Source organism: Hyperolius riggenbachi, chromosome 7 (genome assembly GCF_040937935.1).
Source record: "Hyperolius riggenbachi isolate aHypRig1 chromosome 7, aHypRig1.pri, whole genome shotgun sequence".
NCBI classification, from domain to species: Eukaryota; Metazoa; Chordata; class Amphibia; order Anura; family Hyperoliidae; genus Hyperolius; species Hyperolius riggenbachi.
In genome coordinates, this window is record NC_090652.1 from 41,011,685 (window position 1) to 41,039,355 (window position 27,671).

At 46.1% G+C, this 27,671-nt stretch overlaps 2 protein-coding genes across 2 annotated transcripts in view; both read right to left on the reverse strand.

The window, feature by feature from the left end:
• Positions 1 to 400: 400 nt before the first annotated feature.
• LOC137525988 (uncharacterized protein F54H12.2-like) lies at positions 401 to 1,729 on the reverse strand. Its single transcript, XM_068247197.1, has one exon. The coding sequence runs from the start codon at positions 1,727 to 1,729 to the stop codon at positions 401 to 403; it is 1,329 nt and encodes a 442-aa protein (XP_068103298.1).
• A 1,721-nt stretch (positions 1,730 to 3,450) lies between these two features.
• LOC137524279 (uncharacterized) overlaps positions 3,451 to 27,671 on the reverse strand; it is a 54,341-nt gene continuing 30,120 nt past the window's right edge. Inside the window, exon 4 of the mRNA XM_068243958.1 lies at positions 3,451 to 4,686. Coding sequence (XP_068100059.1) covers positions 4,157 to 4,686 — 530 coding nt within the window. The 3' untranslated portion in view covers positions 3,451 to 4,156. The remainder of the gene's footprint in view (positions 4,687 to 27,671) is intronic.

Below are 27,671 nucleotides of genomic sequence, written 5' to 3' on the forward strand. Positions count from 1 at the left end.
AATAACCCTTCTAGCTTATATCCTCTGGCTAGGTGATGGAGCATATAAACGCAGTAATGCCCGCACACAGCGCTATCTGTAGACTGCAGCTGTTTATTGTTATAGGTGATACAGTCAGAATTCCTGTTTAAGAACTGTATGAAGTCCTTAGGAAAGATGATATTATCTGGCGACAGTCCATAACTGTCAAAAAAAAGTGATGTATCCTCGTTCAATAACATTATTAAAATCCAGTGCTGCCCCCGACGCGAAGAAGGATCTGTATTCACAATATACGCAGCGGGTCTCTGAACGATCTTATATGTCGGTAAAAAATCACACGGTATTACACCTCTAAAGATTCGTCTTGCGCAAGAATCGGCTTTCACAGCGTTCTCGATTTCAAAATTATTCATTATTGTTAATAATCATATAGAACTTCTCTTTTATGGTTAATTTCAATAACGTTATCGTTTAAAGAGTACACAATCATGTTCAGGGTTGTTGGGGTGGGGTCGGAAAAACGTAGTTCTGCCCTCAGGTTACCCGTTTTTACTAGAGAAAAATGCCCTGACCCCGCTTCTTGATCCGGTGTTGTGTCAAACGCGAACAGGGTGTAACCATTCATGTATTCCGACCTGTCAAACGATAGCGCGTTGTCAGCTTTTTGTTTGCCTGTGATGTGCACCAAAGACATGTATTCTCGGATGGCGGCTTCTGCCTGAAAGTTAGGCTGGAAAGGTTTTGCAGGTATCTGTTGACCGTCTAAATACAGGCAGGCATAATTTACATTATAGTGACCGAACCGCAACGGATTCCTCTGGTAACTTCCAGAAAATTCTTCATTTCCTACCAGAGCGAGTATCACGATTTTTGGTATATTGCCGAGAAATAGATTTTCATGGTTGGAAATTCGTGTCCCGGCCGGTATGCTGTATACTTTGAGACACGCCCGGTCAATGGCGTACTTTGCGTTAGCGGTTAACAGCGCCTGGCTGTGACCGATCCTCACGGCTGGTGAGACTTGAACCCTTTTAATATATAACGACGCTGTTTGTATCTGCACTTTAAACGCCTCAGCTTCGGCACTCATAAGGCAAAAAGAGTCTTTATTCCTGGTGAGTTTAATCTTCAGGTCTAATCCATTCAGGACCAGCTTTGGCTGATTAAAGACATCGGCGTAAATTGGACCCACTAGTTCGACGCTTCTGGACCGTGTTGTAAATTGCGCTCTTTTGATGAAGCCTGCATTGTTACCGTCCAACGCACGGTCATCAAAATGTCCCGCTGTATCCTTATAGAATAAACCGGCTGTAAACTGTGTCGCCAAAGTCTGTGCGTTATAGTTTAGAAGTGTTTCTATATAGGCTCTGTAGGTATACAGATTATCGCTTGTAGATATTAATCGATCGCCGAGTGATATATCTAGCTGACTGAAAAGACTGGCTATAGGGTAATTAACCAATGCTACACGAGCGCCATCTTGCAGGAGCGTGTTGTCCGCTTTAAGTATTCGGCAGGTGATATGTAGCAAGGTATTATTTAAGTCGTAATAATATTCGCCGCTTCCGGATATAAAGAATTCCAAGGGGGTGCCGTCAGCTATTGCGGTGATAGGTTGTATTTCTACATAAATAGATTTTTCAATACTTGTTTGTGTCGGTGGTATTTGAAAGATATCCAATTCTGATTTGGCATACTCGGTCGAGCTAGCAGCTAGTCTGCATGCTCTTTTGGCAGGTAAAGACATAGACGACCATGTTTTGTTGGCAAAAGCTTGTCAGACCCATAAGGATTTGAGCATACCAGACGGTCAAATGGTGTCGTTCAGTCAGATAACAATGTTTGAAAACTATTTTGATGCCACGATTAAAGTACTGTATCACGACCGTGGAAAGTGGCAGTATTATCATACTGACCAAACCCCTAAAGAGAAGACTGTGTTTGTTGCCTCAAAAAACAGCTGCACGGCGAATCACCCGCAACGCCTCATACACCTGTCAGTCGCAGGATGCTTATTCCATCACCAGGACTAACACAGGGGATTTTGTTACCTAAAAAAAGAGTACTTCCAATGCTGCAAACACAATGGCTAACGCTCTAATTCTTTTGATGAACGGACTTAAATTAAAAGGATTGCCCCGTACAGAAATGAGATACTTTGAGCGATATATGTACTGGGATAAAATGTTGCTTTGCATATTTTGCTTATTGTGTATAACGAATACTAGAAGTTATCTTTTAAATTTGAACAACGCATTTATAAAACATGTACGGAAATAAAATTATATTTTGTTCAATGTATATAAAGAATATTTTGAGTGGTGTGTGTATAAAAATGTTGAAAATTATATTTTACAATCGTATGCTATGACCACAATTACTATTAAGCCTTATATTCAATAAACACATAAACCTTTTACCGTGTCTTATTTTATTAATTAACAGTTCATGTCTCATGAAAACTATCCAAGGTGGGGGTGCTAAGGTGTTAATACGAACATAATAAAACTACAGATCAAATAATGTCAAATAACACGTTTTGGGGTAACCTGGAGGTGGAGATCTCTGTAAAGGGGTCATTAGTCATTGGGGGCGGGACAAGAGTGTGAAAGAGGGGCGGGGCAAGAGTGTGAAAAAGGGGTGGGGAAAGGGTGTGAAAAAGTGTTTAAAATTATATTTTACAATTGTATGCTATGACCACAATTACTATTAAGTCTTATATTCAATAAACACATAAACCTTTTAATGCTTTCTCAAAATTTCTTTGGTAGAAGGCATTTGCCTGCTTGTGCTTTGCCTGTCAGTCATGCTTAATATATGGTGGGGCGGTGTTTCACTGTGTGGGCTGGGGCAAGAGTGTGACAAAGGGGCGGGGAAAGAATGTGAAAAAGGGGCGGGGGAAGGGTGTGAAAAAGGGGCGGGGAAAGGGTGTGAAAAAGGGGCGGGGAAAGGGCGTGAAAAAGGGGCGGGGAAAGGGTGTGAAAAAGGGGCGGGGAAAGGGTGTGAAAAAGGGGCGGGAAAGGGTGTGAAAAAGGGGCGGGGCACCTGTCACTTTGAGTTTGATGTGACATGTCTAAGTACTCTACTATTATAAATATTTTCTTGCTTACTGGTGGTTTTAAAAACATTTTATTTACAAGTTGTGAAAATATCACCTAAGAGAAAACAGGAAAAAAAGTGAATTGCATATGGGCCAAAGTCAATAGAATGAGGGCATCTGTTTTTTTTTAAACAGCTTTTTGGTAATGGTATTTGCTATTTCCATTATTCAAACAAATTGGTATTAGCAATTTCCATCATTCCAATACAGAAATTAGACTTCATTGCATTGCCTCAATCAAACCTATACAGGTAAAATCAATGTTTTCAGTAGCTATGACTGGAACATGCTACTCAAAAACTTATGAATATTACAGCTGAAAACTCTCTGATAAAAGAAATGGTAAAAAACAATAAATAGAAAACACATTTATTTGTTTCACCAAGATTTATTGAATAGAATACACCACCACACACAAAAAAATTAGAAATGCAAGGATGAAGTTAAAGAATCTTTTGACTAACCAACACAACTGAAATCAACACACATGCTATGCAACTGAACAGTTATATACTGTAAATTCAGCATTTAATAATTTGTACTTAAGCATTTTGGTGGCTACGATATGCTAATCAAACCTCATCCTATCCACATGCTACTTTAACATATATCCCTAATTCCCTGAAGTATAGATAAGATCTTGCTTTCAACCACTTTCATTCATGGAAAATAACATGAAAATCTACAATATGCCATTTGTAGCAAATAATAAGGTATGATTATTAATATTAGTATTTATATAGCACTGACATCTTCTGCAAAGTTTTACAGAGTACATAGTCATGTCACTGACTGTCCCTCATAGGGGCTCACAATCTTATCCTAGCATAGTTATATGCCCGTCATATTCTAGAGTCAATTTAGGGGGAAGCCAATTAACTTTTCTGTATGTTTTTTGAGATGAATAAGGAGGGAACTGAGTGGCCAAAGGAAACTCACGCTGACAAGGGGAGAATATACAAACTCTGTGTAGATAATGCCCTGGCTGGTATTTAATCCAGGGACTCAGCGCTGCAAGTGCTATATACTATGCCACCATGCTGCCCATATAGATAAGGACATATTTTCAAAGAATTAAATCGGATTTCGATAACTAGTTTTTGATGGATTTTTAATTCGGCGATTAATTGAAACTTTAATTTTTTTCTTTGTTTTTTTGTCCAAAACAGGAAATTCTTTTCGGACCTCTGCCATTATATTTTTAACCAAGTTTCGTGGAATGGCATGTTCAACGTTATATCCATCAAAATTAGTATCCTTTGACCATTTTTGAATAGTCTTAAGTGGTACAAAATAGTTAAATAAAAGAGTGGCATATTTTTGTGGAATGTTTTCGCTGTCTTCTAACATACTACGAATAGCTTCTGGTGTGACTTCTTTCAGTTTCATTTTAGGCCAAGGCTTCCCTAGTGTTGGTTCTCTGGCAGTTGGTTGACTTTTAGATGCGCCCTCCTTTGCTGTGTTCAATTTTAGGTCGTTTTTTTCTAGTTTAGGCTTTTTAATGGGTATTGAAGTATCATTTTCCTCTTTCGATGCAATCTGAGGTGATGTAATGTTTGGGAAAGCCAAGCTATTTTCTGTTCCTTCATTTACAGCAATTCTTTCTAAAAGAAGAAATATAGATTATATTATTTGTTATATCTATTAATGTTTCATCTTCAATGTAAATGTCCAAATTTTCTAAGAAAAAAAAAAAAAAAAGTCATAATGTAATAATATTTATACAGTTCAAGCAGGCTACAAACCATATCACATAGTCATACCTAAATATATATTTGTAATTTGTTCAGCTTTACGTGAGAAAAAAAAGATCTAATTTGATGCTTCACTTTTGAGTATGAACATTTCTACGTCCTTAGAAAGCCAGACATGTATAGGGAGATGCAAGTGTGCACTGTGCCTATTGCCTTTAATTTTCCAGACCCATAGTAATCAACCTACAGACAGCAACTGTTTCAGGCTGTATCTGCTTGGGCCCTATGCAATTGCCAAACTCACCAATCTTAAGAACTGTGAAACAGAAAACTCAGGCAATTTCTAATGAATTCCCTAATTCAATTGTCTCTGCACTGCCAGGCAAACATTGGTCTGTGTACAGACCAATGTGGTTCTTCAGCAAAAGGCTATGTCATTGGTCAGTACATGGAACAGTAGAAAACCCCGGCAGCTAATTCAAAGATGGTTTTGCCAGGCATCCTAGAATAGCAGCAATATCACAGTAAGGCAAGGTGTGGTGTCGAACTCCAGAACTCCAGTCAAGGGCCATATCCATGCCAGTGTTTAGGGTGGACAGAGAATTGGAATAATGGGTTCTACTTGATGAACCGCACCTCTCCTGATTCAGTCCCATCAATTACATTGAGCTGTGTCAAAAATGTGTGAGGACATTGTCCCTTGAGCAAACAAACAACGAACATTTATATCACGCTTTTCTCCTGGCGGACTCAAAGCGCCAGAGCTGCAGCCACTAGGACACACTTTATAGGCAGTAGCAGTGTTAGGGAGACTTGCCCAAGATCTCCTACTGAATAGGTGCAGGCTTACTGAACAGGCAGGGCCAAGACTCGAACCCAGGTCTCCTGTGTCAGAGGCAGAGCCCTTAACCATTACACTTTCCAGTCACCTTGAGCAGGGCCGCCATCAGAAATTTTGGGGCCCCTCACACATCATCAGGCGGGCCCCCCCTTCCCCCCCAGGCCCACCCACTGAGCCACCCCACCCCGTGCCCGCCACGGGATTAAGGATACCTTAGTGGATAGGATTAAGGATACCTTAGTGGAAAATAAAATAAAAAAGCGACCACCCCAAACTTACTTTCAGGTCGGGGTGGTCACAGCCTACTGTGCAGGTGCTGCCTTGTGAAGAGTATTCATGTGGTCAGGAGCGCTCTGCACAGGCACACTACGTAGTTGTGATGTCACAACTATGTAGTGCGCATGCGCATAGCGCTCCCTACCGGCGGCGTGAATGCATACAAGGATACTCTTTCCGGGCAGCGCCTAGGCAGTAAGGGCGACCACACATGTTCAGGGGGTCGCTACTGACTAATGGAGGGAGTGGTGGACATGAGGAGAGCCCACTAAACATGCCTGCTCCCCCTATTTTTAATTTTATTTTCCAATAAGGTATCCTTTAATACCAGCGCGTTGGCAGGGGCGGATTTGTACATTTTACCACCCACGGCCCAGTACCTCCAGCCGCCTCATGAAAACAGAATGGCCACGATTGGGTTATCGGACATAGGAAAAGGAGGAAGGTTAGAGATATTGATGGATCAGGGTACTGTATTAGGTATTTACAAAAAAAAAAAAAAGTGGTTAGGAGAGATTAAAGGAGTTCTGTGGGGGGTTGCGGAGGAGAAAAACAGACACTTACCTTGGGCTTCTATCAGCCCCATGCAGCGGTAATGTCCCACACCGTCCTCCTCCCATCTGCCGTTCTCCGCCGCCAGCCCGGGTCTAGCGCGGCATGGGATCCAACTGCGGCTGCGCTACAGTGGCCGCGCACCCGCTCGCTTTCCGCCTGCGTCATCGGAAGCTTACTGCACAAGCGCAGTACAAGAAACCGTTGTACTGCGCCTGCGCAGTAAGCCTCAGATGACGCGAGCGGAGGCGCGGTAGCGCGCATTAGCCCGGTGCCGGCTGCGGGGAACGGCGGATGGGAGCAGGACGGCATGGGACATTACCGCTGAAGGGGGCTGATAGAAGCCCCAGGTAAGTGGCAGTTTTTCTCCTCAGAAACCCCCACAGAACCCCTTTAAAAGCTCTGCTTTTTGGCAATTTAAGGTGAGACTAAGAATTTGATAATAGGATTATGGAAAAAGGGATAACATTATCAAGCTAAGGTTACTGATCACAAGATTAGGGTGATTAAATTGACTGAGAACAGTCAGTGACATGACTACGTACTCTGTAAAGAGCTGCAGAGATATCATCTATATATATAAAATTGGATGTATGTACAGTATGTGTGTGTATATGTGTGTGTGTGTGTATGTGCCACGATCACGCGAAAACGCCTTGACCGATTTGAACGAAACTTGGTATGCAGATCCCTTACTACCTGGGATGATATGTTCTGGGGGTCTCGCGTCCCCCCTGCACACCTGGGCGGAGCTACAAACAGCCAATCAGATTCTACCCATTCAAGTGAATGGAAAAAATGTAAAAGGCTGCCATTCTCACAGTAATCAAGCCAGAGTCCCCACACTTGGCACAGTTGGTAACTTGGTGACCGAGGTTACAAATCCAGGGAAGGTGGGCGGAGCATAAAACAGCCAATGAAATATCAGACATTCATTTTAAATGGAAAAATGTAAACTGCAGCCATTCTTACACTGTTAATCGCAGGGTTTTCAAACTTGGCACACTTGGTCACTGGGGGAATAAGATTAATATTTAGGAAAGTGGGTGGAGCCTACAACAGCCAATCAAAAGTCACCTATTGATTTTCAAGGGGAATATTAAAACTGCTGCCATTCTTACACTGTTAATGGCAGAGGCTTCAAACTTGCTACAGTTGGTCATTGGGGGACTGGGGTCCAAATTCACTAAAGGGGCCACAAACAGCCAATCAGACTTTCTTGGTGGATAAACTGCTTCCATTCACACATTTTTGATGCCAGGAACCTGAAAGCTCACAAACTTGGTCATTGAGTGACTGTATGTCAAGGTTACAAAAAGTGAGCGGAGCCAAAAATAAAGTTCACTAGGAAAATATAAACTGCAGCCATTCTTACACTGTTACTGGCAGGGTTCTCAAACTTTGCACAGTTGGTCACTGGATGAATGGGATGAATATTCAAGAGAGTGGGTGGAGTCTACAACTGCCAATTAAAATTCACCTGTTGATTTTCAAAGGGAATATTTACATTGCTGTCAGTCTTACACTGTTAATAGCAGATGCTTCAAACCTGGTACTGTAAGTCACTGGGTGACTGGGGTTCAAATTTGGAAAGGGGGCGGAGCCACAAACAGCCAATCAGATTTGTTTAATTTTAATGGGAATATACAAATTATTGATACCAAATGCCCAAAGTTCATAAACTTGGTCATTGAGTGACTGTATGTCAAGGTTAGAAAAAGTGGGCGGAGCCAACTACATTTTTTCCAGGGGAAAATATAAACTGCAGCCATTCTTACACTGTTAATGGCAGGGTTCCCAAACTTGACACAGTGGGCCACTGGGTGACTGGGATTAATATTGGTGGAGCCAACAACAGCCAATCAAATTTCACCTATTGATTTTCAAGGGGAATATTTACATTTCTACCATTCTTACACTGTTAATGGCAGAGGTCTCTTACCTGATAGGTGACTGGGGTCCAAATTCACTAAAGGGGGTGGAGCCACAAACAGCCAATCAGATTTGTTAGATTGATTTCAGCCATTATTGGCAGGGTTCTCAAACGTGACACAGTTGGTCAATGGATGACTGGGATTAATATTCAAGAAAGTGGGTGGAACCTACAACAGCCAATCAAAATTCACCTATTGATTTTTAAGGGAAATATTTAAACTGCTGCCACTCTTACACTAATAATGGCAGAAGCCTTAAACCGGCTACAGTCGGTCATGAAGTGGCTGGGGTTCAAATCCACTAAAGGGGTGGACCCACAAACATCCAATCAGATTACTTTACTGGATAAACTGCTTCCATTCACACAATTTTGATGGCAGAAACCCAAAAGCTTAAAACTTGGTCACTGGGTGACTGGGATTAATGTTCAGAAAAGTGGGTGGAGCCTAAAAAGAAAATCAAAATTCACCTGTTGATTTTCAAGGGGAATATTTAAATTCCTCCCATGCTCCCATTCTTGCACTGTTAATGGCACAAGCCTCAAACCTGGTACAGTTGGTCATTGGCTCACTGGGGTTCAAATTCAGAAAAGGGGTGGAGCTACAAACAGCCAATCAAATGTGTTTCCTCTCGCTGGTAAATTACAAATTATCGATGCCAAGGACCCCAGAGCTCACAAACTTGGTCATTGAGTGACTGTGTGTCAATGTTACAAAAAGTGGGCGGAGCCAAAACCAAATTCCACTAGGAAAATATAGACTGCAGCCATTCTTACACTGTTAATGGCAAGGGTTCTCAAACTTTGCCCAGATGGTCACTGGGTGACTGAGATTAATATTATGGGAAGTGGGACGTGCACATGGCCTCCTGGGCGTAGCTAGTACATCCAGGAGGCCAAAGTAGTTAATGTATTTAGCCAGATCCCACCCATTAGTGTATATAGCCAGATCCCACCCCTTAGTGTATATAGCCAGATCCCAACCCTTAGTGTATATAGTCAGATCCCACCCCTTAGTGTATATAGCCAGATCCTTCACCCCTTGGTGTATATAGCCAGATCCCACCCCTTAGTGTATATAGCCAGATCCCTCACCCCTTGGTGTATATAGCCAGATCCCACCCCTTAGTGTATATAGCCAGATCCCCGCCCTCTTAGTCTATATAGCCAGATCCCACCCCCTTAATGTATATAGCCAGATCCCACCCATTAGTGTATATAGCCAGATCCCACCCCTCAGTGTATATAGCCAGATCCCTCACCCCTTGGTGTATATAGCCAGATCCCACCCCTTAGTGCAGAGTTCCGTAACCCTGTCCTCAAGGCCCACCAACAGTGCATGTTTTGCAGAAAACCACACACATATACAGGTGGGGTAATTAGTGTCTCAGCAGAGCTGATTAACTACCTCTGTGGATTTATACAAAACCTGCACTGTTGGTGGGCCTTGATGACAGGGTTGGGGAACACTGCCTTAGTGTATATAGCCAGATCCCCCCCCTTAGTGTATATAGCCAGACCCCCACCCTAAGTGTATATAGCCAGATCCCCCCTTAGTGTATATAGCCAGTCCCCCCCCCCTTATTGTATATAGCCAGATCCTTCCCCCCTCCCCTTAGTCTATATAGCCAAATCCCCCCCCCCTTAGTATTTATAACCAGATCCCACCCCTTAGTGTATATAGCCACATCCCCCCTTAGTGTATATAGCCACATCCCCCCTTAGTGTATATAGCCAGATACCACCCCTTAGTGTATATAACATTGAGCTTCCCTCCCCGTTGGCACTGCAATGTATGGGTGCCGCAGTACAGGTTAGCCAGTGTAGGGGCCTTAGTGTATATAGTCAAATCCCTCACCCCTTGGTGTATTGTAATGATCCGCTCAGCTGCCTGCGCAGGCAGGCAGTTTTTTGACCACTGTTCAGGTCTGCATTCTGCAGGTCTCTGGAAGAGAGACCTTTTGTCAGTTTTGCAGCTTGCTGCTGCTGAGGAATTTGCATACGTTTGTCATGCAAATTGCCTAGCCACATCCTTTGTAGGCTTGCTCTATATATACCATGTGATATCACAGACCTGGGCTGGTCATAAGGGTTAGTCCTGTGAAACACTCCTGGAGTGTCAGCCTTGCTCATTGTTTGAAGATTAGCTCAGAGTAAGTCCTGGGACTGCACTAGGCAGGTTCCCTAGTGCAGTTAGGATTGCATATCTGTTTTGTTTGTCTGTTGCGATTGTCCTGTCCCAGCGGTGGTCGACAGGAAGTCGTTCTGATCTTTGTTCTTGGAGTATAGCTGGAGCAGCGGTTGCTACCAGCTATCTCATCTGATCTTTCTTGCCTGGATCGCACTCGCCTTGCGCTAGTGCTGTGGATCCTTCTGTTCTGTTTTGCCTGGATCGCACTCGCCTTGCGCTAGTGCTGTGGATCCGTCTCTCTCACTTATTCCTGTTTTCGTGTATCTGTCTTGTCTGCTACGAACGCTTGCTGGAGGCACGGTGAGGTAACCGTTAAGCAAGCGCTCGCGTCCTCTGTTTCATGTTTGTCTGTCGGTGGTTAGTTATGCGTGCTTGTCTCTGTTGTGCTTATTATGCGGAGACCGCGCATAAATGCGTGCACTGTTGTGAATGAGTGCGGTGTTCGCGTTTAGTTAGCGTTTGTTATTTTCCTTATCTTCTCGTTGTTTGATTTGCTGTGCCTTTGCTACTCTCGTGCTCTGCCTTGCTGTAGCCTTGTGTCACCTCTGGCAATCGCCTCTCTCGCGATTGCGTTCCTACTTCATATCTGCTGTTGTGTATGCACCATCGCAGGTTGGCGACTAGTTTGGTGCACACACATACAATCTGTCCCTGTGCTCATTCTCTTTCGCAATCGCTTCTCTTGCGATTGCGTTCTCTCTTGGTTTCCTCTGTTGTGTGTCCGCCGTCGCAGGTTGGCGGCTAGATTGGTGGACATACATACATTCCTCATCTGTGCTTATTCGGTCTTGTGTCGCTGTTAGCAATCGCCATCTCTGGCGATTGCCTTCTCACTTTATCTTCCTGGTTGTGTGTTCATCGTTGCAGGGTGGCGACTGGATTGGTGAACACACATACCCTCTGTCGCTTTGATCTCTCTCTTTCAGGGCTATCTTGCCCTGCGTTTCTTCCCTTCGTGCAATTCCTGTCTTGCGTCTGTGGCAGGGCAGAAGAGCTGTTCCTCTGCACTCCACAGCTCCACCTGCCGACAGGAATTTCCCTCTACAGGTGCGTTGCATCTTTTGCTGGGTTCCCGCAAATTATACGCTTGTGGAGGATTTCCGCCGTGTCAGCGCACGCCTTGTGCGCTGATCACGGAGAGAATTCCACAATCGTTACAGTATGACCAGCCAAACCGAAATTCCCAGTGTAGAGGGAATTTCCGATTTGTATGATTTGGTCAAATATGGGTCCTGTATCAGAGTTTAAGATACTGGACTCTGAAACCAGAGATGAGTTCATATCAGAATGTTCCAGATTCTTGGCAAATCCTGAATTTCAGGCCACCAATATTTCCACTTGGAGTGGTCAGATTGCTTACAATCTTTTCCAAGGGGATCTGTTCGTGTGGGCTGATGAGTATGCCTGACAGTGCAGACACAAGAATCTGAGACATAACCCTCGCAGATTTCTGGCTCATGTATTTTCTCGTAAGCTTGGAACTTGCATGCCAAGTTATTTCTATGAGTTTTTTCCTGCAGTGCATGATGCTGATCAGATTAGGTTATGCAACATTTCTGTGTCATTACCATATGTTAATGAATTGGTGCTTGCAGGCCAATCTGCTGATACGGCTTGTCAGCCAAAAGATTCGTTGCCCATGGCAATCACAAATAAAGAAGTTATTTCTGTCAAGTCTGAAATGTGCAAAACTATTCCGTATGATAATCAGTTCAATGTTTCTCTTGCCACTTTAGCCTCTAAGCAGATGCAAGAGAACTGCCTGGACACGTTTCTTGCATTTAAACAGACATGCAAAGTGGCTAAAAAGGGAAAAATTAAAAATCGCAAGGATCTGAATAAAACACTCCCTAATGATGTGTATAATGATGTGGCTCAGTCTCCGGGTTTTTTGCCCCAATCCAAAGCGTATGTGGATCCTATTATAGGTAGGATCGCACACTATATTAAAGCAGTTAAAAAATCTGTTCTGGTTCCTGATCTCCACCCGTATGGAGATTATCTACATACTGGCCTGTTTGAACCTCCAAATTATTACACAATACACCGCGCTAGTATACTAAATGATATACTGAATGTGCAAAATACAAAGTCAGGTGGTGCGCGTTCAATAATAAAATTGGCAAACTATATTAGCTAGAACCGCGCTACACTTGTGATTACAGTCCCACAGTAATGAGCAACCCATAGAGTCCATACAAAATAATCAGCACAGTCCCTGGTTGTTCACAAGCTTCACAGTTTCAACAGGTGCTTTAGCGATCCTACACCTTCACCACACCCTGCAGAGTGGGCACTCACCCTTGGTAAATGACCCTCAACCAAGAGGGTCATATAGCGCCTGCGGGATACTCTAAGGCGATCCCCAGCCTTTCACGATCCTCTGCTCGCTGTCACTGTGTACTCCTCACAAGAATTGCACCTCAAAGTAAAAGCACAAGGCTCCCATAGCGTAAAACCATACAGAAAATTTATTAAAAAGTTAAAAATGCACACTCACATGTTCCACAGCATATAAACAGCATAGAGTTTTATTGGGCTCTCCCCCATGCGGTGGCCATCCGGACTGGCTTATGCCTCTACGGGTACTTGCTTCCCACGTCTCTGCACGCCGCGGCCTCCACGCTGTGTATTACTTCCTCATTGGTGTCCCCGCCCGACTAGTTTCGTCTTGTCGACTCATCAGGGGCTGCACCAATGAGGATAGATGTTACAGTTAAATAGACGCATTGCGTCATGTAATGTACGCCCACCCCTTCTACATCCAATCAGCCACCTTGTGACTCACCGGACTCAAAATAATGCAGAAGAAAACACGCATCGTCAATGAAAGACACCTGCGTCATGCCGTCAGCATCACCGCCGCTATGCCTCCAGTCAGCCGCGCCTTAACCGCTGGAAGCGAACCAATACGGAAGGTGCTTCGCGTGAACGCATTAAATTCAACAGATGGAGAAGGTGGCCGCAATAGCCCCACCCCCTACCCTCAAAGAGGTCGCTGTGGCGCCGCTGTCTATTTACTCCCCAAGCCGGCCTGGATAGCATCGCTGCCTCTGACAACAGCAAATCACCCTTTCCCAGCTACCTCAAGTGGGTTAACCCGACCCCCCGTCATAACATACATAAGAAGTAACCCATGGCAACCTGCCTCCACTCTCAGCAAAGTGCCCATATCATTTAATGGCAAATTAAGAAAAAAAGTGAAAAATCTGCCACTGAAACCACACAGACACAAAATGAGGCAAAATCCCAGGTCCCTGTCATTAGACCAAATGCACCAGATGGTGGGTTACCAAGAGGGGGCCCAATAGGAGGAGCCCCAAGGGGAGGACGCCCTGGCCCCAGTGGAGGTAGAGGGGGCAATGGCCCTAGGCCGCAAGGGCCTGAGTGGGTCCATAGAGGGGGGAGAGGGGGAGGATATATACCACGAAATCCAGGGTACCATGTACCATTACAGAACCGTTATGACCCACTTAATAACTACCAGCAATATGAACCTTTTTTTGGAGGGGGCCCCGAGATACAAGAGGAGCGATTGAGGGGAGGAGCGGGACCCCATCAGATATACCCCAGGAAAAAGAGGTGCAGAAGGGGTAAGAGGGGAGGAAGGAGGCAACGTCAAAAAGAGAAGAGAATAGAGGGACAAGGGATATTTAATATTAGTGGGATACCCCTCAACAATAAAGAGATCAACGTTCTGAATGAGGGTTTGAAGTTTGCCCCTAAGAAAGGTCTAAACAAATTCCAAACATATATAGATGTAGAGAAATTTACTCGCAAATTGAATTTAAAGAAATATTTTTTGAAGAGAGAAGGCCCTAATGGGAGAACCATGCCAGTTGGTGTGGGAACCCAGACCCAACAGTATGTACATACAGATTTAAAGAATCAATCCACGTTTAACCCCCAGGAAACAGGGTTTCATGCTATAGGGGTGTTTAAGAAATTGGTGATGGATGAGGTCAATGCATTACCGGAAGTTAGACACCCGTACTACCCGCAATGCGTCTATTTAACTGTAACATCTATCCTCATTGGTGCAGCCCCTGATGAGTCGACAAGACGAAACTAGTCGGGCGGGGATACCAATGAGGAAGTAATACACAGCGTGGAGGCCGCGGCGTGCAGAGACGTGGGAAGCAAGTACCCGTAGAGGGATAAGCCAGTCCGGATGGCCACCGCATGGGGGAGAGCCCAATAAAACTCTATGCTGTTTATATGCTGTGGAACATGTGAGTGTGCATTTTTAACTTTTTAATAAATTTTCTGTATGGTTTTACGCTATGGGAGCCTTGTGCTTTTACTTTGAGGTGCAATTCTTGTGAGGCGTACACAGTGACAGCGAGCAGAGGATCGTGAAAGGCTGGGGATCGCCTTAGAGTATCCCGCAGGCACTATATGACCCACTTGGTTGAGGGTCATTTACCAAGGGTGAGTGCCCACTCTGCAGGGTGTGGTGAAGGTGTAGGATCGCTAAAGCACCTGTTGAAACTGTGAAGCTTGTGAACAACCAGGGACTGTGCTGATTATTTTGTATGAACTCTATGGGTTGCTTATTACTGTGGGACTGTAATCACAAGTGTAGCGCGGTTCTAGCTAATACTGTTTGAGCCTCCATTTGCCTCATGGGACATTGGGGCCTTGATGGAGGAATTTGATTTTGATTGGAAAGCTTTTTGCGATTTTTACATCGCAAAAAGCGAAGATGTCTTGAATGATTGTCTCGTTTCTATGTACCTTCTGATAGATTCTGATGAGTGTGACAGGTGTTTTGTGGATCCGGTGCTGTATGTGTGGCAGACGATTTTGGATCAGTTGCACACACACCAATCAATTGATTCCAATAAAGAGACATCGTTGTCGGATGATTGTTCCTGCCTTTCTGGGGTAAAGCATGTGAGTCTTGACATTGTGCGATCTGAAATGAATGGGTGTACCACTGTGGTTGAGTCCTGTGCGAATCCTGAAAGATTCTCTCCTGACTGTGTGCAGTTTGAATCTATGCGATCTAATGCCTGTTTCTTGAATGTTCCTGCAGATTGTGATCAACATGAATGTGCCAGTTTTTTTAAGGATGTGTGGGACCCCTTGTCATTTAGAGACAGATCTTTAAGATCTTCCATCTGTGATCCTGCTATGGGGAAAATTCCTAAATTATGCAGCATCAAAAGTAAAATGAATATGTCTAATAAAGTTTTTCCTGATGTTGTCGCTATTTCTTCTGCAAATGAGTCTTTGTCTCACCCTGTTCACACCCGTAAGATCCCGTTGCCTGGTGACAGTTGCTCCAGTGTTTCTGTCCTGAACACCTTACAGTCTGCCCCGCAGATCGCGGAGGTTTGCGCTATGGAAGTGTCAGTTTCACAACCTAAAGCGATTTTTGATTCGCAAGTTTTGCATTCTGACTCCGCAGATTTGACATTGTTAGCCGAATCTAAGAGTGAGACAGCGCTTCGGTTTTGCGAATCTGATGCTGAAGCTTCTTTGCTTTGCCCAGAGAAGCTTTCTCTGAACCTGCCCTGTACCATGAATGAAAACATGATCTCCACTCGCACTGACATTTGTGAGTCCCTTTCTTGTTCTGAGGAAAATGCTGATTCTGCACCCTGTACTCTGGATGAGTTAATATGGCCTTGTTTAGAGTCTCCTGCAGTGTCCCTAGAGGCTCGTCTAGGTATTGCTGCTATACTCACCTGTTTTTCTGCAGTTTTGGAGTTGCAAGCTAGTTTGACTGCTACAGAGAATTCTGGGTGCAGTGAGATTAAAGTTAGGGAGTCAGTGTGTGTTCCAGTAAATATTCCTGTACATTCCGCTCATGATGATGAAATTCAGTCTCAGTTTATGGTGGAACCTTCCCTGGGACATTTGCCCTGTCCACAAAATAAAGTTCCAGTTTTGCCCTGTAACATGGATAGTTCAGAATCCTTCTTAGAAAACTTGAAAAATGATGTTGCTGAGGTCTTGTCTGATGTCCTGGAGACCTCCGAGTTCCTCCCAAAGGGTGCAGAACTTGTAGGAGATGTCTCCTGCCCCCCCAAGTCCTTCTGAGGTGTTGCCCACTTCAGTAGGCATTCCTGCCGTACTGACTACTTCTGTAGCTCTTGTGGAGCTTCAGTTATGCGTAGTCAATGAGGAGTTTTTGTCAGACACCATTACAGTCACTGAGACTTCTAAGCCTGAGTCTGAGTCTTCTTTTGAGAGTCCAGTGCTTGAGACCACTACTCGTGATGATTCTCTGCCCGGTTCTGGTTTTGGTCTTGTCGTAACGGACTCTGAGGTTGGCAGTTCCTCGACGTGTCCTGAGGTTCCCCTTGGGCTAGTGTACCCCGATGTGTTCTGTGACCCAGAAAGCCCAAGTGTGTCTCGGTTGCCAGCCTGCTCAGATGCTTCCTTGGTGGAAACCTGTTCTGATGTTGCCTGCCTGCCTGCATGCCCAGAGGTGGTCCCTGAAGGCCCTGATCTTGATGCTTGTCCTGGTAATTCTGAATCCGGAATGGTCATTGGTTCCATAGGGGTTCTTGATAGTTCTCCATGTGAGCCTGGTGATCGTTCTGCCCTCCTGGGATCTCTGAGGAGCTCCAAAGTGTTCTGGGAGATCCTGGGAGAAATATTTCCTGGTACCTTGGATGAGATCAGCAGTGGGTGCTTTTTGGAAAGGGAAACTTTAAATGGGTATTGTGGCAGGTTTGGTATTTTTGGACGGTCCCTGGAAGGTGGTGGGCATGGCTCGGTGGGTGTCGATGGCTTCTTCTCTGGCATTCACAGTCCTGAGGGGGGTTACACTGAGACTTGTGGTACTGATGGGCATGTTTCGGTGGCTTCTCCATCCGACGAGGTCGGTTTCGGGGGGGCTGACTCTGGAATTGGGCTTTGTCGGGCTGTCCCGACCTTTATGAGTCTTCAGTTAGAGTCTTTTGCAAGTATCGGTTTAGAGGCTCGTCTGGAATCCGACCCTAGAGGAGGGGGTACTGTAATGATCCGCTCAGCTGCCTGCGCAGGCAGGCAGTTTTTTGACCACTGTTCAGGTCTGCATTCTGCAGGTCTCTGGAAGAGAGACCTTTTGTCAGTTTTGCAGCTTGCTGCTGCTGAGGAATTTGCATACGTTTGTCATGCAAATTGCCTAGCCACATCCTTTGTAGGCTTGCTCTATATATACCATGTGATATCACAGACCTGGGCTGGTCAGAAGGGTTAGTCCTGTGAAACACTCCTGGAGTGTCAGCCTTGCTCATTGTTTGAAGATTAGCTCAGAGTAAGTCCTGGGACTGCACTAGGCAGGTTCCCTAGTGCAGTTAGGATTGCATATCTGTTTTGTTTGTCTGTTGCGATTGTCCTGTCCCAGCGGTGGTCGACAGGAAGTCGTTCTGATCTTTGTTCTTGGAGTATAGCTGGGGCAGCGGTTGCTACCAGCTATCTCATCTGATCTGTCTTGCCTGGATCGCACTCGCCTTGCGCTAGTGCTGTGGATCCGTCTCTCTCACTTATTCTTGTTTTCGTGTATCTGTCTTGTCTGCTACGAACGCTTGCTGGAGGCTCGGTGAGGTAACAGTTAAGCAAGCACTCGTGTCCTCTGTTTCATGTTTGTCTGTCGGTGGTTAGTTAGGCGCGCTTGTCTCTGTTGTGCTTATCATGCGGAGACCGCGCAAACGCGTGCACTGTTGCGAATGAGTGCGGTGTTCGCGTTTAGTTAGCGTTTGTTATTTTCCTTATCTTCTCATTGTTTGATTTGCTGTGCCTTTGCTACTCTCGTGCTCTGCCTTGCTGTAGCCTTGTGTCACCTCTGGCAATCGCCTCTCTCGCGATTGCGTTCCTACTTCATATCTGCTGTTGTGTATGCACCATCGCGGGTTGGCGACTAGTTTGGTGCACACACATACAATCTGTCCCTGTGCTCATTCTCTTTCGCAATCGCTTCTCTTGCGATTGCGTTCTCTCTTGGTTTCCTCTGTTGTGTGTCCGCCGTCGCAGGTTGGCGGCTAGATTGGTGGACATACATACATTCCTCATCTGTGCTTATTCGGTCTTGTGTCGCTGTTAGCAATCGCCATCTCTGGCGATTGCCTTCTCACTTTATCTTCCTGGTTGTGTGTTCATCGTTGCAGGGTGGCGACTGGATTGGTGAACACACATACCCTCTGTCGCTTTGATCTCTCTCTTTCAGGGCTATCTTGCCCTGCGTTTCTTCCCTTCGTGCAATTCCTGTCTTGCGTCTGTGGCAGGGCAGAAGAGCTGTTCCTCTGCACTCCACAGCTCCACCTGCCGACAGGAATTTCCCTCTACAGGTGCGTTGCATCTTTTGCTGGGTTCCCGCAAATTATACGCTTGTGGAGGATTTCCGCCGTGTCAGCGCACGCCTTGTGCGCTGATCACGGAGAGAATTCCACAATCGTTACAGTATGACCAGCCAAACCGAAATTCCCAGTGTAGAGGGAATTTCCGATTTGTATGATTTGGTCAAATATGGGTCCTGTATCAGAGTTTAAGATACTGGACTCAAAAACCAGAGATGAGTTCATATCAGAATGTTCCAGATTCTTGGCAAATCCTGAATTTCAGGCCACCAATATTTCCACTTGGAGTGGTCAGATTGCTTACAATCTTTTCCAAGGGGATCTGTTCGTGTGGGCTGATGAGTATGCCTGACAGTGCAGACACAAGAATCTGAGACATAACCCTCGCAGATTTCTGGCTCATGTATTTTCTCGTAAGCTTGGAACTTGCATGTCAAGTTATTTCTATGAGTTTTTTCCTGCAGTGCATGATGCTGATCAGATTAGGTTATGCAACATTTCTCTGGCGATTGCCTTCTCACCTGATCTTCATGGTTGTGTGTTCATCGTCGCAGGGTGGCGACTAGATTGGTGGATACACATACCCTCTGTCGCTTTGATCTCTCTCTTTCAGGGCTATCTTGCCCTGCGTTTCTTCCCTTCGTGCAATTCCTGTCTGGCGTCTGTGGCAGGGCAGAGGAGCTGTTCCTCTGCACTCCACAGCTCCACCTGCCGACAGGAATTTCCCTCTACAGGTGCGTTGCACCTTTTGCTGGGTTCCCTCAAATTATACGCTTGTGGAGGATTTCCGCCGTGTCAGCGCACGCCTTGTGCACTGATCACGGAGAGAATTCCACAATCGTTACATGTATATATATTAGCTAGAATCGCGCTACACTTATGATTACAGTCCTACAGTGATAGGCAACCCTTAGAGTCCATACAAAATAATCAGCACAGTCCCTGGTTGTTCACAAGCTTCACAGTTTCAACAGGTGCTTTAACGATCCTACACCTTCACCACACCCTGCAGAGTGGGCACTCACCCTTAGTAAATGACCCTCAATCAAGTGGGTCACACAGTGCCTGCGGGATACTCTAAGGCGATCCCCAGCCTTTAACGATCCTCTGCTCGCTGTCACTGTATACTCCTCACAAGAATTGCACCTCAAAGTAAAAGCACAAGGCTCCCATAGCGTAAAACCATACGGAAAATTTATTAAAAAGTTAAAAATGCACACTCACATGTTCCACAGCATATAAACAGCATAGAGTTTTATTGGGCTCTCCCCCATGCGGTGGCCATCCGGGCTGGCTTTTGCCTCTGCTGGTACTTGCTTCCCACGTCTCAGCACGCCACGGCCTCCACGCTGTGTACTACTTCCTCATTGGTGTCCCCGCCCGACTAGTTTCGTCTTGTCGACTCATCAGGGGCTGCACCAATGAGGATAGAAGCTGCAGTTAAATAGACGCTATGCGTCATATAGTGTACGCCCACACCCGTCCTCCATCCAATCAGCCACCTTGTGACTCACCGGACTCAGACCAATGCGGAAGAAAACACGCATCGTCAATAAAGGACGCCTGCGTCATGCCGTCAGCACCACCGCCGCTATGCCTCCATACAGCCGCGCTTTAACCGCCGGACGCGGAACGCTGCAGATGGTGCTACGCGTAGACGCTTCAGATTAAGCAACTCGGGAGGTCGCCGCAAATAACCCCACCCCCCACCCACTGAGAGATCGCTGTGGCGCCGCTGTCTGATTACTCCCAAAGCCGGCCTGGATAGCATTGCCGCCTCTGACAACTGCAAAATCGCCATTTCCCAGCTACCTCAGATGGGTTAAACCCACCCCCCCCATCATAACATACATAAGAATTAACCCATGGCAACCTGCCTCCGCTCTCGGCAAAGTGCCCATAACATGTGTCAATAATACCTATCTGTATAGTGGTTCAAAGCTCATAACATAAGTGCCAAGTGCCAATGCAAAAATTGTAAGAAAGAAACATATATATATTCCCTTAGTGACCTGCATAACCCCTTCCCTCATAATATGCCTTAGAGCTGGCTGGCTGCCAATGGGTCTTACACATTTCCCCCAGCAAACAAATCCCTACTTTTTATTATTAATCTGAAGCATTGTACAAAGGCCAGTCTTATACAAATTTGATATACCTTTTAGACACTGGGGTCTATACAGAGAGAATATTTCACCACTGTTATCATTATAACACGAGGAATATTGTTATTATTACAGTGTATAAATACAGGGTTTTCCCCTCTTTACTGTGGGGCCTTCGTACCCCCTTAGATATACCTTTCCTCAATCATTACTCAGAAAACATACCAGATCAATATCTGCATTTAATCCACCCGGTCTGAGTGACCCCATGTGGTAGATCCACCATGTTTCCCTTTTGGATACCTCTCTCACTATGTTACCACCCCGCCAGTGTTTTTTAACCTTTTCTAACCCACAATAAGATAGCAATGATGGATCTGATTGGTGAAAATCCCTAAAATGTGCCGATACTGTATGACCCACCAACCCTTTTGCTACATTCCTCAGGTGTTCCCCAATGCGCTCCTTAAGAGGCCTTGTGGTGCGCCCCACATATTGGTACCCACATGGGCACCATATGAGGTACACCACATTCCTCTCATTGCACGAAATGAATTGCCTGATCTTTGTGGTTTTGCCATTTGCATGGCTAACCACTTCAGTTATCCTAGAGGTTTTGGCTTCCCGACATCCCTTGCACTTTCTGCAAGGGAAAAACCCTGGTTGTTGCCACCCTTGGAGCGCTGGCCCCGTCCCCCCATGTCAACACAACTTGGGGCCAGGTAGTGTCTCAGGTTGGGGCTTTTCCTATATATAAATTTAGGCCTAGAGGGCAACACTTTCTTTAGTTCCACATCAGACATCAGTATGTGCCAATACTTACCCACAATACCCTGTAACGATTTGTACTGGGTACTGAATTCCGAAATAAAGGCCATGTCAAATTGTTGTTCCTCCCCTCGTTTCCTTGACCCACTAATCAATTGCTGTCTCTCCAAACTCCCAACTTGATCCAACTCATGTCTCAAAAAATCGGGACTATACCCTTTTTCTGTAAATCTATCAGTTAATACCCCTGTCTGTGCTTCAAAATCCTCAATACGTGTGCAATTGCGTCTAAGACGCATATATTGTCCTTTTGGGACATTTTTAATCCAGTTAGGATGGTGTCCACTTTTAACCGAAATGTATCCGTTACGATCTGTGCTTTTAAAGTGATTCTTACACTGTACTACCCTATCAACCACTTGTAATTTCAAATCCAAAAAATTCACAGTGATACTACTTGCTTCAAATGTGAGCTTAATGTTATGAGTGTTAGTATTTAAAAATTGAAAAAACGTGTCTAATGTTTCCTGCGTGCCCTCCCATATGCAGAATAGGTCATCTATATACCTTTTCCATATTATTACTGGTCGTGCTTCTGTGCTCATTAGTATCTCTTCCTCCCATTTCCCCATAAACAAATTGGCCAGGCTGGGGGCAAATCCCGCCCCCATAGCACAGCCCCTATGCTGTCTAAAAAACTCCCCTGCGTGCCAAAAATAATTCCTTTCCATAGCAAACCTCAAAACCTTCACCAAGAACGTGATTTGTGCCTCGGGTATCGTCCCATCCTTCTTCATAAAGTATTCAACTGCCTCCAGCCCCAGGTCCTGAGGAATATTTGTATATAGTGAGGACACATCGGCAGTGACAAGAATGCAATTATCCCCTACCGATGTGCCCTCCAGAGTGGAAATAGTGTGTTTTGTATCCCTCAAGACATGAGGCAATTTGGCCACCAGCGGTTGTAGGAACCTATCCAGATATTGTCCCAACCTATGTGTAATGGACTCCAGCCCACTGATTATGGGTCTCCCAGGTGGATTCTCAGCATCTTTGTGGATTTTTGGTATCTGGTAGATGACAGGAATGCGGGGAGCGGAGGGGACCAGGAACCGAAACTCTGCATCCCCCAGCATCCCCCCATCCATGCCCTCCCTCAACAGAGACCTCAACTCCACAAGATACTTATTCGTGGGATCACCTCGCAATTTTTCGTAAGTGTCTGTATCGCCCACGAGTCTTTCTAATTCTTCTTTATATTGCATTTTATTTAACACAACTACTCCCCCTCCCTTATCCGCTGGACGGACAACCAGCTGTTTATCCTCCAACATGCTACGGGCCACATCTTTGACTCCCGGGTGTCTAACTTCCGGTAATGCATTGACCTCATCCATCACCAATTTCTTAAACACCCCTATAGCATGAAACCCTGTTTCCTGGGGGTTAAACGTGGATTGATTCTTTAAATCTGTATGTACATACTGTTGGGTCTGGGTCCCCCCACCAACTGGCATAGTTCTCCCATTGGGGCCTTCTCTCTTCAAAAAATATTTTTTTAAATTCAATTTACGAGTACATTTCTCTACATCTATATATGTTTGGAATTTATTTAGACCTTTCTTAGGGGCAAACTTCAAACCCTCATTCAAAACGTTGATCTCTTTATTATTGAGGGGTATTCCACTTATATTAAATATCCCTTGTCCCTCTATTCTCTTCTCTTTTTGACGTTGCCTCCTTCCTCCCCTCTTACCCCTTCTGCACCTCTTTTTCCTGGGGTGTATCTGATGGGGTCCCGCTCCTCCCCCCAGTCGCTCCTCTTGTATCTCGGGGCCCCCTCCAAAAAAGGTTCATATTGCTGGTAATTATTAAGCGGATCATATCGGTTCTGTAGTGGCACATGGTATCCTGAATTTCGTGGTATATATGCTCCCCCTCTCCCCCCTCTGTGGACCCACTCAGGCCCCGGCTGCCTAGGGCCATTGCCCCCTCTGCCTCCACTGGGGCCAGGGCGTCTCTTTACTATGTTTTAATTTATTTCCGGCCAGCTGCTCCCACTTAACAGTTTTGCTTTTGGTGTATATGCAGAGCTTCTGTTTTGTTCAAGGTGCGTTTGCAGTCTCTGGGGGGGGCTCAGCGCATCTCTGAGTTGAGGCCAATCGGTGGCGGCCTGGTGATGCGCTGATCCCACTTTTTTTACGCAATTTTCAATTTTACTTGGTAGCGCGCCCAGGCTATGCATATGCATAGGTATAATTTAGTTAGTGTTAGGTCCCCTCCCATGGAGGAAAGACTTCTACGACAGTGGGAGGGACGAGTACCTAACAAGTTGCATGCAAGCTGTTAGAGGAAACCAACATCCTCCAAGCGGTAGACAGGTCATGTGTGTGCTCAGTGTGTATTTTATCCCATTAGTGGGGCTTGCACACTTTTGCAGGTAAGCATTCATCTGTTTTTAAGTAGCGCTGCTCAGCTCTTTACTATGTTTTAATTTATTTCCGGCCAGCTGCTCCCACTTAACAGTTTTGCTTTTGGTGTATATGCAGAGCTTCTGTTTGGTTCAAGGTGCGTTTGCAGTCTCTGGGGGGGCTCAGCGCATCTCTGAGTTGAGGCCAATCGGTGGCGGCCTGGTGATGCGCTGATCCCACTTTTTTTATGCAATTTTCGTTACATGTATATAGCCAGATCCCACCCCTTAGTGTATATAGCCAGATCCCACCCCTTAGTGTATATAGCCAGATCCCTCACCCCTTAGTGTATATAGCCAGATCCCACTCCTTAGTGTATATAGCCAGATCCCACCCCTTAGTGTATATAGCCAGATCCCACCCCTTAGTGTATATAGCCAGATCCCACCCCTTAGTGTATATAGCCAGATCCCAACCCTTAGTGTATATAGCCAGATCCCACCCCTTAGTGTATATAGCCAGATCCCCCCCTTAGTGTATATAGCCAGATCCCACCCCTTAGTGTATATAGCCAGATCCCACCCCTTAGTGTATATAGCCAGATCCCACCCCTTAGTGTATATAGCCAGATCCCCGCCCTCTTAGTCTATATAGCCAGATCCCACCCCCTTAATGTATATAGCCAGATCCCACCCCTTAGTGTATATAGGCAGATCCCACCCCTTAGTGTATATAGCCAGATCCCCGCCCCTTTAGTTTATATAGCCAGATCCCACCCCCTTAATGTATATAGCCGGATCCCACCCATTAGTGTATATAGCCAGATTCCCCCCCCCCTTTGTGTATATAGCCAGACCCCACCCCCCTCCCCTTAGTGTATATAGCCAGATCCCACCCCTTAGTGTATATAGCCAGATCCCCCCCTTAGTGTATATAGCCAGATCCCACCCATTAGTGTATATAGCCAGATCCCACCTCTTAGTGTATATAGCCAGATCCCACCCCTTAGTGTATATAGCCAGATCCCACCCCTTAGTGTATATAGCCAGATCCCACCCCTTAGTGTATATAGCCAGATCCCCGCCCCCTTAGTTTATATAGCCAGATCCCACCCCCTTAATGTATATAGCCAGATCCCACCCCTTAGTGTATATAGGCAGATCCCACCCCTTAGTGTATATAGCCAGATTCCCGCCCCCTTAGTTTATATAGCCAGATCCCACCCCCTTAATGTATATAGCCTGATCCCACCCATTAGTGTATATAGCCAGATTCCCCCCCCCCCCTTTGTGTATATAGCCAGACCCCATCCCCCTCCCCTTAGTGTATATAGCCAGATCCCACCCCTTAGTGCATATAGCCACATCCCCCCTTAGTGTATAAAGCCAAATCCCACCCCCTTAGTGTATATAGCCAGATCCCACCCATTAGTGTATATAGCCCGATCCCACCCCTTATTGTATATAGCCAGATCCTTCCCCCCACCCCCCTTAGTCTATATAGCCAGATTCCCACCCCTTAGCAGGGCTACCGTCAGAAATTTTGGGGCCCCTCACACATCATCAGTCCTGCCCCCCCCCCCCCCACACAAAGTGAGAAATGTGTGTAGCCATTACATGTTGGCAGAGCTACTTGAAGGGTTGCACTCCACAGATTAAAGGGGAACTGAAGTAAGAGGTATACGGAGGCTGCCATATTTATTTCCTTTTAATCAATACCAGTTGCCTGGCAGCCCTGCTGGTCTATTTCTCTGCAGTAGTATCTGAATAACACCAGAAACAAGCATGCAGCTAGTCTTGTCAGATCTGACATTAATGTCAGAAACACCTGATCTGCTGCATGCTTGTTTAGGGTCTATGGCTAATAGTATTAGAGGCAGAGGATCAGCAGGCGGGCCTGGCAACTGGCATTGCTTAAATGGAAATAAATATGGCAGCCTCCATATACCTCTCACGTCAGTTGTCCTTTAACCACGAATAACCACGGTGGATACTCATGATTCCAATTAGCTCTAATTGCCGCAGCTGAGCGGCTAGATGCAGCGGAGTTAATTGCCCAGATCGCTGCTCTCCGCCCAGCATTTCAATGAGGTGTAAGCGTCCGAATGGAAGCGTTGCAAGCCTCGCTATGGAACACTTCCTCCTTCAAGCCAGAAGGAGGAAGTGCTCCATAGCGAGGCTTGCAAAGTGTCCATTCAGATGCTTGCACGTCGTTGAAACGTTGGGCGGAGAGCGGCGTTCTGGGTAATTAACCCCGCCGCATCTAGCCGCTCAGCTGCGGCAATTAGAGCTAATTTGAACCACAAGTAACCACCGTGGGTACTCGTGATTAATCCGTGGAGACCAAGCCTGGCTACTTCCATGATGCTATCATGACAACAGGGACCAAATATCTCTTATCTCTTTTGTCCGCTTGTCCTGTATCACTTCTTTCACCCTGTGTTACCTCTGTCTCTTCTCTGCCTGTTTTAACTCTGTTCCCGTGTCACTTTTTCCCCTCTATGCCGCAGGAAGTGACATGAGTGGAGCGCACGCTGGAACGAGGAAGAGGTGAGTGATCCCCGCCCGTTGCCTCTTATAGCTGCAGCCAGCGACGTAACTTTTTAAAGCTGGAGGGGAGCGGAGGACGGGGGACCCAGGCGAGGGAGGGTGGAGTTCGACCCCCCTCCCCGCCGCTAGGCCCAATACCCCCTTCCTGCCCGCTATCCCCTCCAGCTCGGGCGGCCCCCCACACCCACGGACGGGCGGGTGCCGCCCCCCTAGAAGTGCCGCCTGAGGCAAAAGTTTCACCCCGCCTCATGGGCGGGCCGGCCCTGCCTATTGTCCCCCTCTGTGTCACCTCTTCTGCTGCTGTGCCTCTTTTGTCACCGTGTCAGTTCTTTTCCCCCTCTGTGTCACCTCTTGTTCCCCATGTCACTGACTCTTGTTCCCCAGTGTCGCCTCTTGTGCCCTTGGCTTCCCCGTGTCACCTCCTGCCCCCCGGCTTCCCCCGTGCTCCTTAGCTTCCCCTGTCACCTCTTGTGCCCCCAGCTTCCCCCATGACACCGCTTGTCACCCTAGCTTCCCTGTGTCATCTCTTGTTCCGCCAGCTTCCTCTTGTGTCATTAATGTCCCCCCATCACCCTGTGTCCTCTTGCCCCCCCCCCCCCAGCTTCCCTTTGTCACCTTGTCCCCCCAGCTTTCCCGTGTCACCTCTCTTGTCCCAAAGGCATCCTGAAGGGGGTGGTTGGGGAGGAAAATCCCAAGGAGAAAGAAAGGACTCAGGGGGAAGTGTTGGTGCCTGGTAAGACAAAAGGAAGGAAAAAATGTGGGGACAAGTGGGAAAGTAGGAGAAGAGGAAAAGAGAATTGTAAAACAGACAGAGATTCAGTCCAAGATGGAGTTGAGGAGTGGAAAGACTGGAGGAGTGGATGGGGTGTCCAATCCAAGTCGGTAATCAACCTGTCCAGTGTTGCCCTCACTGACGCCCATCTCTCGCTTTTGGAGAGAGGGTTGTCCTTCTCGCCTACAGGGGGCACAGATGAATTC

What these genes read in the sequence shown, in the direction of transcription:
- LOC137525988 (XM_068247197.1), bottom strand. Translation starts at nt 1,729, where the DNA reads ATGTCTTTACCTGCCAAAAGAGCATGCAGACTAGCTGCTAGCTCGACC.